The sequence below is a fragment of the Perca flavescens genome, chromosome 24 (assembly GCF_004354835.1).
Source record: "Perca flavescens isolate YP-PL-M2 chromosome 24, PFLA_1.0, whole genome shotgun sequence".
Lineage (NCBI taxonomy): Eukaryota > Metazoa > Chordata > Actinopteri > Perciformes > Percidae > Perca > Perca flavescens.
The window spans coordinates 4,003,620-4,015,493 of NC_041354.1; the positions used below are offsets into that span (position 1 = coordinate 4,003,620).

The 11,874-nt window shown below is 43.6% G+C and overlaps 1 protein-coding gene across 7 annotated transcripts in view; it reads left to right on the forward strand.

Moving 5' to 3' along the window:
- Window positions 1-5,227, forward strand: part of col5a2b (collagen, type V, alpha 2b) — a 29,229-nt gene extending 24,002 nt beyond the window's left edge. For all 7 annotated transcript variants that reach the window (XM_028571979.1, XM_028571981.1, XM_028571982.1 and 4 more), the window contains 13 exons: window positions 29-190; window positions 555-662; window positions 775-882; window positions 1,422-1,475; window positions 1,584-1,691; window positions 1,814-1,867; window positions 1,997-2,104; window positions 2,235-2,288; window positions 2,388-2,495; window positions 2,783-3,140; window positions 3,258-3,448; window positions 3,588-3,830; window positions 4,310-5,227. In XM_028571979.1, coding sequence (XP_028427780.1) covers window positions 29-190; window positions 555-662; window positions 775-882; window positions 1,422-1,475; window positions 1,584-1,691; window positions 1,814-1,867; window positions 1,997-2,104; window positions 2,235-2,288; window positions 2,388-2,495; window positions 2,783-3,140; window positions 3,258-3,448; window positions 3,588-3,830; window positions 4,310-4,456 — 1,803 coding nt within the window. In that variant the 3' untranslated portion in view covers window positions 4,457-5,227. The remainder of the gene's footprint in view (window positions 1-28; window positions 191-554; window positions 663-774; window positions 883-1,421; window positions 1,476-1,583; window positions 1,692-1,813; window positions 1,868-1,996; window positions 2,105-2,234; window positions 2,289-2,387; window positions 2,496-2,782; window positions 3,141-3,257; window positions 3,449-3,587; window positions 3,831-4,309) is intronic.
- The last annotated feature ends 6,647 nt before the right edge of the window (window positions 5,228-11,874 follow it).

An 11,874-nucleotide genomic window follows, 5' to 3' on the forward strand; every position in this document is an offset into this window, starting at 1 on the left:
TGTGTGTGTGTGTGTGTGTGTGTGTCAGGGTGCTGTTGGCGCCGACGGGCCTATAGGTGCTCCAGGAAAGCAGGGACCTCCTGGGATTATTGGGGAGAACGGATCTACAGGACGTCAGGGAGAGAGCGGACCTCCGGGTGCACCGGGCAGCCCTGGAGAGAAGGGAGAATCTGGAGAGGACGGCGCTCCGGTAAGATGATTGTCTTTAAGTTTGGGCTGTGTCGTACACACAGATCCTGAGAAGTTTCAATGGCTTTCAGTGTCAGCGAGGACATTGTAACTGTGGTTTACCGGTCCCTCATTGAATCCATACTCACTTTTAATATCTCTGCCTGGTACAACAGCATCCAACATCTCCATTCAGGCTTCTTCTTCTGTTTTTGCGTTTTGCACCCGTTTGTACAGTCAATGTTTTGACACTGTTTCTATATGTATCTTCTATGTTCTTGTATTTATTTTATTTCATTTGAGCTTGCCCTGTCAAAGACAAATTTTTGTCACTTGTAACAGACAAAGTTTTTCTTTCCTTGTCTGTTGGTGTGTTTCTCTGTCAGGGACCTGATGGGCCTCCAGGACCTGCTGGCACCGCAGGCCAGCGAGGGATTGTGGGTCAGCCTGGACTCAGAGGAGAGGCGGGCATGCTGGGACTGCCCGGTCCTGCTGTATGTCTTCCTTCTGACAGCATTGACTGTTCACACAGAGCAAGACTATGTCTGGCTTTGAGCTTTTGGTGATGAAACATTGATTCATTATTTATATTTCTCTATTCTTCAGGGTCCACCTGGTAAAGCCGGAGCTGCTGGAGTTCAGGGTGGCAAAGGGCCTGCTGGTGGAGTTGGTTTACCGGGAGCCACAGGACCAAGAGGAGAGCCCGGCCCTGAGGTTTGTCAAGCATTTAGCTGATTTAAAAAAAAAAAAATCTGATGTCACTTTCAGTCAGTGCTGCTTATTTTTGAAAACATTAACCACTGTATGACTTTGAAAAAAGACATTGGGTTTCTGATTTCAGCTCCAAAAACAGACTTTCTGACTATTTTGGTATTTACTCATTTCAAAATATAGTATATCAAAGCCAAAGTATCTCAAAAATTGCAATAATATATCAGATTGTTTTTCACATGTGCAGGTAACCTTTTTCCTGCTGCAAGTCCAAAACATCTTTACAGGTTTTATAGTCTTAATATGGCTGCAACATGTGAACACTTGCTTCAAGGCAAACAACTATTGGTGATAACAACGGGACAATTGAATACAAACTAAATTAAGATAGATAATCTCATCAACACTTGAACATCAATGGAACCACCTGTTCTGTAACTCATAAATAGTTTCTTTGCTGATGACTCAGCTTTTATGTCACACTTCTGAACTTTAAGTCTTCCTGTGGGAAGTTAATCAAGTTATTATCTGTGTTTTATCAGGGAATCGCTGGAGCAGAGGGGCCTCCTGGGAAGGACGGTCTCATAGGGGAAAGGGTAAGATCAAATACGTGGCACATTTAGTCCCCTACACTAACGGTACCTTGTGTACAGCTGCGTGTACTATTCACTTGTGTGTGTGTGTGTTTTTGTGTGTTTTCTCAGGGAGACAAGGGTAACCCTGGTCCAGAGGGTCTGGCTGGAGCACCCGGGTCTCCAGGAACAGATGGTCCTGTGGGGTTGACGGGCGGTCCAGGACAGAGAGGCGATAACGTGAGTTCCTCAAACAAAAATACAACTCAATTCAATTAAATGTCAACCACGTATCTGTCTGTCGATCCTATCACAATTGCCATGTCGGCTCTGTCATATATTTTTGCTTGTTTTGAGTTTAGGGTGCCAGAGGCTCCTCTGGACCCCAAGGACCACCTGGAGTACGGGGAAAAGTGGTAAGCATGAGAATGAGTGAATTGTTGACCTTGTTAATACCCCAAAAACAACAATTTCACAATTTGTAGTCAGTGTAAAACAATGTGTTTTCCACTGATGTGTGTTAATTGTCCTGTGTCTCACTTTAGGGCCCTCAAGGACCACAGGGAGAGAAAGGAGCAACTGGAGAACAAGGAGAGAGGGGACAGAAAGGACACAGAGGTTTTACTGGGCTCCATGGTTTGCCAGGAACAACTGTAAGCAAAATGTTTATAAATTAGACTACTCAAAATACTTCAGATACTACCATGTCTAGTTAGTTTCAAGTCTAGTTGGTTCAGGGAAACATTGATACTGAAAACACTGACGTATTCTCTTCTATTTCAGGGCCAACAAGGGGAGCCAGGAGCAACAGGTATTGTTGGACCAGCTGGGCCGAGGGTAGGTCTAAAATATCACCGTGCTGGGAATTTTACAATCCATCTACGTGCAGCTCTGCCTTATTTTACAGTGGGGATGTCTCCCTCTTTTACTGTCTAGGGTCCTCCAGGAGTGTCTGGTCCCCCTGGAAAGGAAGGAAACATCGGTCAGCCTGGACCAATGGGCGCTCCCGGAAGCAGAGGCTCCATCGGGGACATCGGCGCACATGTGACACAAGATTACTTTTTACATTTTAAACAATCAGCCTATTGATATTATCCTGAGAGTGACTTCAATATTTAGATATCAGAAAACTCGCTGAGTTTGAGTTTTCGCTGAGATGGTTGTTATTAAAGCGACTCGGCTGAGATAGGTTAATTATTGTTAAAGGCTCACTTGGAAACATCATTTTGAGATGACTTAAATCTCATTAGTTGGAGCAGATGGGAGTTTTTTTGTTTCCTGACACAAATTAAGTTGAAAGCAATAATTCATATTCCTGTTTTCTTTGTCAGGGTCCGCCTGGCGACGACGGGCCGGCCGGCCCCCCAGGCCCCCCCGGACCACCCTCCGCAGTTATGGAAGAGCTCTTCGCTGCCCCTTACGATTACGACGGGACAGGCGCTGTGCCAGAAGCTGTGGAGTTTGTCGAGGACGATGTGGCTGCCGATCCGCCTCCACTTCCAGAGATGAATAAAGATGAAGCCCTTCCCAATAAGAACTCTGTCCTCCTGCATGCAGACACAGGAGTCCACGCCACGCTGAAGACCCTCAGCGGACATCTGCAGAACCTCCGCAGTCCTGACGGCAGCAAGATGAACCCCGCCAAAACCTGCCAGGACATCAAGCAGTGCTACCCTCAGAAACCGAGCGGTGGGGGGTCCTGTTTTTTCTTCGCTTTTCTGCTTCTTATGTTTTTTACACCAGTGCCACACATGTACCCAGACCTATTGATTTATTTATTGATTTACCCTTGCACATTTGATATAGGTGAGTACTGGATTGATCCAAATCAAGGAAGCACAAAAGATGCCATCAGAGTTTTCTGTAATATGGAAAGTGGTGAGACCTGCATCTCCGCCAATCCGGCCAACATTCCCCGCAAAGCCTGGTGGACGAAATCCATTCCCAGCGCCAACAAACCCGTCTGGTATGGAGCGGACATGAGCAGTGGAACCAGAGTAAGAAATGAAGACGTATCCATTCTTTGGAAGCTTTAAAATCTTTATTGGGGTTGTTTTATTCCCAAAAAAAAATGAGTATCTAGAAGTCTGAAATCTGCCCTGGGTGTAATCATGCCAAATTGACATCTGATTTCAGTTCCGCTATGGAAATACAGAGGAGCAGCCCAATGCGGTGGCGGTTCAGCTGAAGCTGCTGCAGCTTTTGTCCAAAGAGTCTCACCAGAGCATCACCTACCACTGCAGGAACAGCGTGGCTTATAAAGACACGAAGAGCACCAACCTGAAGAAAGCTCTGGTCCTCCGAGGCTTCAACGGCCAGGAGCTGAGAGCGCAAGGGACCAACCGCCTCCGATACACCGTCATCCAGGACGGCTGCACGGTAAGTCCTCACAGAATACTGCGATTCAACCGAGAGCCATTGGTAGGATTGGGCATCAGGAACCAGTTCCAACTTGGAATTGTTTTAAAAATTACGATTCCGTTGGAATCGTTTCTTTATGGATATAGTTTGTAATCGTTTTGAATGCGATCATCGGTTCCAAGAACGCGTGCAAGTTTTGGATCCCATAGCGGCCACCGTACTTCCAGGCACTTGTTGTGTTGCAGCCAGTAAAGTGTGGCTTTATTTTACATTGAAAAAGCCCGGTAAAACTGTAAACCACTATTGACTCAAAATAAATTGTTCCTCTTATCTGTGAAATAAGCATGTGACCCGTTTCAACTCCACCTCTCAAAGAATCCATAAGAACCGGAATGGAAAGGAAGAATCAGAATCCAAATTGATAAAGTCAAAACGATGCCCAACCCTAGGGATTGGAAGACACTTTTACTGATTAATCTGGCTTTCTTTACTCTCAGATCTCAAACGGAGAGTGGGGCAAGACAGTGATTGAGTACAGGGCTCAAACTTCGGCCAGGCTGCCCGTCGTGGACGTGGCCCCCATGGACATTGGAAAGCCTGATCAGGAGTTCGGCCTGGACATTGGCCCTGTGTGCTTCTCCTAAAACAAACGCAAGATGGACAGAAACAGCCCTTTTTTTCGAGGAGTAACATCATCATCAGAAAATTATAGCATACGGACTCCTCTTTCTGTGAGCATACAAGTCGATGAAGGTTAGATTTTTCTACACATGCTGGCTGCATTTCCCATAAGCTGTTAAAGTACCTGCTGTGTCTGCGAGAGCTGTGTGACCGGTAGGACATCATTTATTCACCTTGTCAATAGATGTACAGTCTGGAGCACCAGTACTCTACAGGGAAATGCATGTGGGTGGAAAAGATAAAGTCTGAGGTGCTAACATGAAACGTTAATGAAAACGAGGAGTTTAGATGGATTGTAAACTTACATAAACTGGAAAAAGAGCCAATAATATTAAAGCTTAAAGAGATGTGGTCTCAGAGCAGATTGCATAAGAGCTGTTTATAGCCAATAAAAACCTTTTCATTTGGGCTTTTTTTTTTTCCAGTACATGCACGTCCAGAAGCCGGGATATGGCAAGTGTTAATATAGCAATGACTAGTTCTTAATTTTAATGGAATAAAAACTGAAAATTATGCTTGAACCTAAATTATTAAGTTCTGTGCAGGAACCTATTTACGCTTTAAACCGAAAATCTTTTTATCTCTTTTTTTTTTTTTTTAACATCAGCTGTAAATGCAACATATGACTGTAAATTGCAAATGATTTGTTTGTTGTTGACTATGGATGTGGAATAAATGTCTTTCTTTGGAATGACCGTGGTCAAACCAAAGCAGGAAAGTTGAATAAACACTCGGTCCCCCCCTCAAGAGTAGCAATATTTAGAGTTTTAAATGAGCTCAGAAATGATCCCAAACTAAACCATCTCACCACCAGAGGGAGACCAAGCTTTTCTTCAGTCATCAAATCAGAATTGACTGCTTTCACCTGCCATCCCAGATGGAGCCCTTCTTCATTAGATGGACTTTGAAATGAAAAAGCAGAAGGGCTCTGGGGGTAGAGAACTAGTAATCATGTGTCTTATAATACATCAATACAAATTGTAGTGTCAACTTACATATCAGACCTGGATTTATGCTGTACCCACCGTGCATTAGTGCTTATCTCTTAAAATACAACAACACTGGTTTATTGATATACTAAGCAACACAAAAGCCTACTGTAATGTCAGCCTGAACTGTGTCCTGGCTGCAGGCATATGGGTGTGATCGAATGAGATGAAAAAGGAGCCAGAGAGAGGGAGAGAGAAGGCGTCCTTACAGGAAGAAAAAGAGCCAAAGTTCAGGCAGCACATGTTTCTGGGTCGACCTCTCCTCTCTGCGCTCGCTGAAAGACGTGACACTCTCACCGTTTCCTGCAGCCCGGGCTCGCTCCACATCTGTCGAGGTGGTCATTTTTAGCCATGGCTGCTATTTTCATTTCGTGCACGGAAAATTTGGGCAGAGTAGGTACAAGTGTGGGTGAAAGAATCTAAACCGCAAGATCTATTTTTTTTTTTCAACGTTGCTCAAGGCGATTTATGTTAAAATATCCATGTCACTTGTGTGGCGCTGGCTACCTCCACTAAGCCTCGTGTATTATTAGAATTTAATTCTCCATCCTCAATTTAGTATTCAACCTGTTTTATTCTCACGGTTTATCTTGCTTTTTGCCCATTAAACCACTTCATTTTTGAGTTTTTTTGACGAATTAAGAGGTGATGGTGCAGAATGACAGGTCAGGGGGATTACCAAAAAGTTATTAGTGTACATATGATATATTCATCTGCTCCCGCTTGCTTGCATGTATACTTTAAAGTGTCTCTGTAAGCCTGATTTAGTTTGGGTCAAGTTCTGTGAGAAAGCGAGTGTGTTCCACGTGTTGTTTGTGCCTGCTTCACCCAAACGTGGACCGTTGGAGTCTGCGACCCTGAGATGACTTGGCAGCGACGCCCAGATCCTGACTGGGGTGTCTCTCGTTCGCCGAGGAGCCTCGATGAGATTTCCCAGCTGCTCCTTTTCCTTCCTGTGCGCCCTCCAACCCCACCTCACTGACGACCCCCCCCCCACATACACACACACACACACACACACACACACACACACACACACACACACACACACACATCCAAAACAGTTAAAGAACACTGGGAAAGGATCAAAATGTTGGCCTAAATGAACCTCGCAGGCATGAAAACACTGGACTGAAAAAAGCACGCAAGGGAAAGTATGAAGAGTTTTCTCTGTCATCAATGTGATACATTTGCAGGTTACAGAGAGTATGCTGTCCGATTCTCTAAAAACACGTATGGTAGCCGCTAATTGATGGTTTTGCATGTATTAGTTTATTATACAGATTTAGTAGATTTTTAGCATTTCTAGATAGATTTTTTTTTATTCAATTTACATAAAGAATTCTGACTCTGAATCTTTTGTTCTCAAGATTATACACCATTCAATGTAATAAAGAGCTTGGGGATAAAAGCTCTTCGGGGTAGCTCGTTAGCTTGGTTGCTGACGGGACAGTACAGTCCCACAGTTTATTTCAAAAGATGCGCGTACCGTTGACTCTTCTCTCATAACAGTCTGGAACCCATTCCATTAAGACTCCTACTACTAGTGTGAGATTAAATGTTGCTGTAGTGTGTGCCCGTCTGGGGTGTTGAATACATTTGTACAATGTAGGATTTTCAGACTGAAATTTGAATGGTGATTGGTGGTTTCTCCCATAGGCGTAGATTTTGAGGGGGGATGCAGGGGATATGTCCAGGGGGCTCAAAACATGTATGGAAAACAAGACCTGTGTCTACTTTGCTAGAAAGAAAGAAAGATGAAGTCAGTTGGCGAACTGTTAAATAGGAAACAGGTCAGCTCTACAGGATGAAGAAAAGAAAGAAAGACGGGAGCGTGAAAAGTGAAAATGTGATTACTTGTGATCTGTGCTTTCTGTAGATTTAAACATTGGAGCTTGTGGCTTTTACAAGGTCTCATTCTCTAACAGATTTGTTGTTGACATATACATGATTCCTAAAAAAAAAAACATCCTGAAATACGTTGGGATGTTATGAAAATGCAGAAAGTTTATGAACATTTGCACGATAAATTGTTGCATTAAAATTCACCAAAAATCAGGAAATTAAGTGTTTGATGCTAAAAATGTTATGGGGGAGGACACCCACACCCACGGTTACAATGTGTGTGTGTGTGTGTGTGTGTCCCATGTTGTTTGTAAGTTCATCCCACATGATAAAAAGTGAAATGAATAGAAAATTCAAATCACACACACACATATACGTGCACATGCTCACACAGACACGCTCACACACACACACAACCCCACCTCCTCCACCGGCTGATGTCGAAGCTGCCCGAAAGGGAAATGGGCCGCTTTAACATCCCACCTTTTCCCAAATCCTGGGAGGAGCGTGTGGCTGGTGGCAGGGGAGAGAACAATGGCAGGAAACTGGGAGAGGAGCGAGGGAGTTCCTGTTGGCAGGACCATGCTGAAGACGAAAGCGGCGACGCGCCTCGTTCAAGTGGATACTGTGCCGCCGCCCTGGGCTGTAGGAACTGGGCTCTTTAAAACTGTAATAAGCTTATTGTTTGAGATGTTTTTGAAGAGTTTTGATTCCAAATGTCTGACGGGCGGGATGTCTTAGATGTCCTGCTGCAGAACAAAGTTGCTTGCAAAGCAAATATAATAACCTTCATCATTATTCCCTAGGTCACTCTCCTACCTGTAGTTCATATTTTTGCCTATTAGTGCTAGTCCTCCTTTTCAGGCGGTCTTGGTTTCGTTGGTTCCCACCAGAGTTCATCTTTCATACGAGCCTAAATGAACAGAACAGGGAAACCCACCAGAGTCCATCTGAACCCGACCAAGGAATACGTATCAGCTCTTTCAATGATAACTGTGGTCTATTAAAACTTGGATAATATTTTCATAGGTCCGGCCATTGTTTTTATCGATGCAACAGTAAACATACTGTAGTCAACTAGTTAGTTTTTTGAGTTCTGGGAACGTGGTGCAACCCAAATCCCAGAAAGGCTGCTAAAACGTAAGCAATTTAAAACATTTAAATCTCTGATGTAATAGAAATCCAGCAGGGTTTTTCTTTACTTTTTTGCTGCTGCAGCTGGGGTGAAAGGTGATGACATCTATGGAGGCCCACAGCTGCAAAGGACCAAAACAAAGAAGTAGTAGTAGCACTGCAACCCTGGCTAGAACTGTGGAAATGAACTCTCCACATGATGTACTCACACTTTGGATCATGACGTCCCCTCCAGTAACACCAAAGCAGACAACCAAGTGTTGACATCACTCCGTGATGATCTGCTCAGATAATTCCTAACCCTGTGGCAGCGGTCTGAAAGGAGCGAGGCAGCGAGCGGCAGACTTCCTGCGATCCCACCCAGACCCGGGGTCACATCCATACGGCCGGGCCGCATTGCTCACCCCAACCCCTGTAGTCTATACTGTACGCCCTCCACACCCTGAGACACAGCCAAGAACTCATTCCATTGTTCTCAAGAATGAAACATCCCCATGCACAAGTGGTCAGATCCAGATCACGCTCTATGGGCCAGATGTGTGTGTGTGTGTGTGTGTGTGTGTGTGTGTGTGTGTGTGTGTGTGTGGTATGTGTCTCTTTGTGCCTGGCAGTTTGGTTTAACCAGTTAATTTACTGGAAACATCTGCAGCGTATTGTTTCAAGTTTGAGTCATGCTTCCTTTGAAAAGAGAATATGTTCATCACTAGTATAAGCAGTGTTTCTGATTAAAGACATGATTGTAAAGCTGTGATGCAAAATATGTTGTCTTTTGTGATGGGTGTAAAGATTCTCCGCTGCACTTTCCCAGAAATCACCAGTAAATCAAACCACGTCACAATTGTAACGACATCTTCTTCAAAGTATCTAATGGTGTTTGGCTGTACTTTTCTTAACGCTTTGCATTCCTAACATACCAGTTTTGCTGTCACTGGGAAGGTTAAATCCTGCATCAATGGTTTTTTTTAAGGATGCACTCAAACTCATGATTAATGGGAAATTTCCTTCTTGCGGGAAGGAAAGGGCCGTTTGAAAGTCTGACAAACTCCCCTGAGCTCCAGTTTCTCGAGCATGTTGTTCTGTGACATGACATGAATAATTGCAATATATGAACAAATGAGGAAGCAAGCACGCAGCATGTTGGGGCTTTTCTCTAGGTCCTTCGGTTGCTAATACATGAAAAAGAGGAAGTTGTTTCAGCTAAGATGTAGCCTCTTAGCCGGATAGATGGATATTGGTTTGGACCTTAATTCGTTTGTGTCATTAGTTTTGAGACCTCGGGCCTGCTGCTTTTTAAAATCTGTCTCCTAATCTGTCCCACAGCAGAGAGTGCCTTTAACAATGGAGGTGTTTAACATTGGCACACAAGTATTTCTCAGCTTAAAGTGTTTTATTTATTTAACTTAATTTATTGGGACCATCAACCTGTCAGGGACTAAGGGTGGAAATTAATTACATTCTTCAAAATGTTCATTAATATATAATATATATGTCCCTTTTTGAAAGAAATAAACTTAAACTTAAACTGAAGCAGTGTATCTGTCCCTGTTATTGGGAGGTTCTGAGGAATGTCCTTAGGTCAAATTAAATATTGATTCCCTATGTGTTACATAAGGTCATAATGGTTTGTTTCTCACTCAGGGGAAATTAGTCCCGACTAGTGCATCAGTCAAATTAAAGTTAATTGTGGTCCCGACAATGTGGAGCAGATTAATGCGATGGGTCTTTATTTTTTATTACGTCTAAAACATTTCTGCAGCTACATGTGCAGGAGAGCGTATTCTGTCGCCATTCAGTCGTGTTCTCTGGAAATGTCCCTGATACTGTAATTACCCAGAACTGCCACAAACTGGAAATGCATGCAAAACATCGGCTAAATGCTTTAATTTTTAGTAGAGGCGTGCGGAAGTGAAGACAGTAAACAAGTGTTAGTCATGAGACTGAGGAAGTGTTTGCTACCAGCACACAAGAACCAATGGACCAAGAGTTCAATGGCAATGTATTCTTAGAAACAGGAAGCCTGCAATACATCTACTGGTCTGATTTCCACTGAGGTAAATACAGGGAGGGGGGACTGGTGTTGTGATACTTAAACAACAACCTTGCTGTGATCCCTCACATGTGCATGTTTCAAGTTGACATCATTCCGATCTCCATTTTGAAGGAAATGTGAGCCATCAGAAAACCACACAGGATACTGTCTCTCAACAGGATGTTGAAAATTAAAACTTGTGCTTAAATGTAAAAATGTCACAAGTTTTTTTCCACATGGGAGTGGACGGGCTCATGGTTTCTGCGGTGGCCCATGCAGGGGCGTAGCCATCATTTCCGAAGTGAGGGGGACAGATTGTTCAGGAGGAGGAGTTTTGTTGATTGATCCTCTCCCATTTGTCTCTCAAAAGATTTCAAGCAGCTTACATTTCATTTATGATTGATGGAAACAGACATTTCCATAAACCGTTCCATACTGTTTTACTGCCTGCATCTTGCCCAATGGGAGACCTGCTAACATTTCCACTAGCCACACGGAGGTGGAGCATGTCAATGAACCAAATATGTGGTACTGCGGTCATTAATATGCAAAAAGACACTGATCTTAATTATTGCATATTTATTTCTTTTTTCAAAGATTTGGTGTGGCATTTTTAGGCCAGCTAGGACAGCTTTAGACATGAAAAGGGAGAGAGAGGGGGAACGAAATGCAACAAAGGGTTGCGGGTCGAAATCGAACCCGCGACCGCTACGTCAAGGACTAAGCCTCTGTATATGGGCACACTACCCAGGCGCCAATTATTGCATATTTCAATTAGTTTTTCTCCCTACATTTTTTGTGTGTAGTTTCATTATATATTATTTTATCAATGCCTATATCTTTATAAGTCTATCAATCAACTGACACTACCTGAGTAACGTGCATGTCGCCCACTTATGGTGCGTTCAAATCAACTCAGGCGTGTTGTGCGGCAAGTGTGGGGGACAAAGGGGACTGACAAGGAAAGTGCAGGGGGACATGTCTTCTGCGTACCCCGTGTCTGCTACACCCTTGGCCTCATGTATTGTTCCCAAAAAACCACCGAATCCTTTGTGGATTGAGGTCATGACTATGAGAGGCATGCAAGTAGCTCGTAAATATTACGTGCAGTGATAAACCGTCACGCACACGTGCTTTTGATTATCAGACAGATGAAAGAAAAGTGGCATGTTAAGTGCTTTAACAGTGTCTCTGATCTGATTTAGATGAATAATGCAATGACAGAACAGATATAGCACTTTTTCCTTTGAGACTTCCTAATTGCACCTGGTCACATATACGTTTCTGGACGAGGAACAGACAGCAACACGCCCTGCTTTGTCTGGAAACAATATTCGTTTCAGTGGGAAACGTTTTCTAAGGTCAGACAAGGAAATCCCACCCT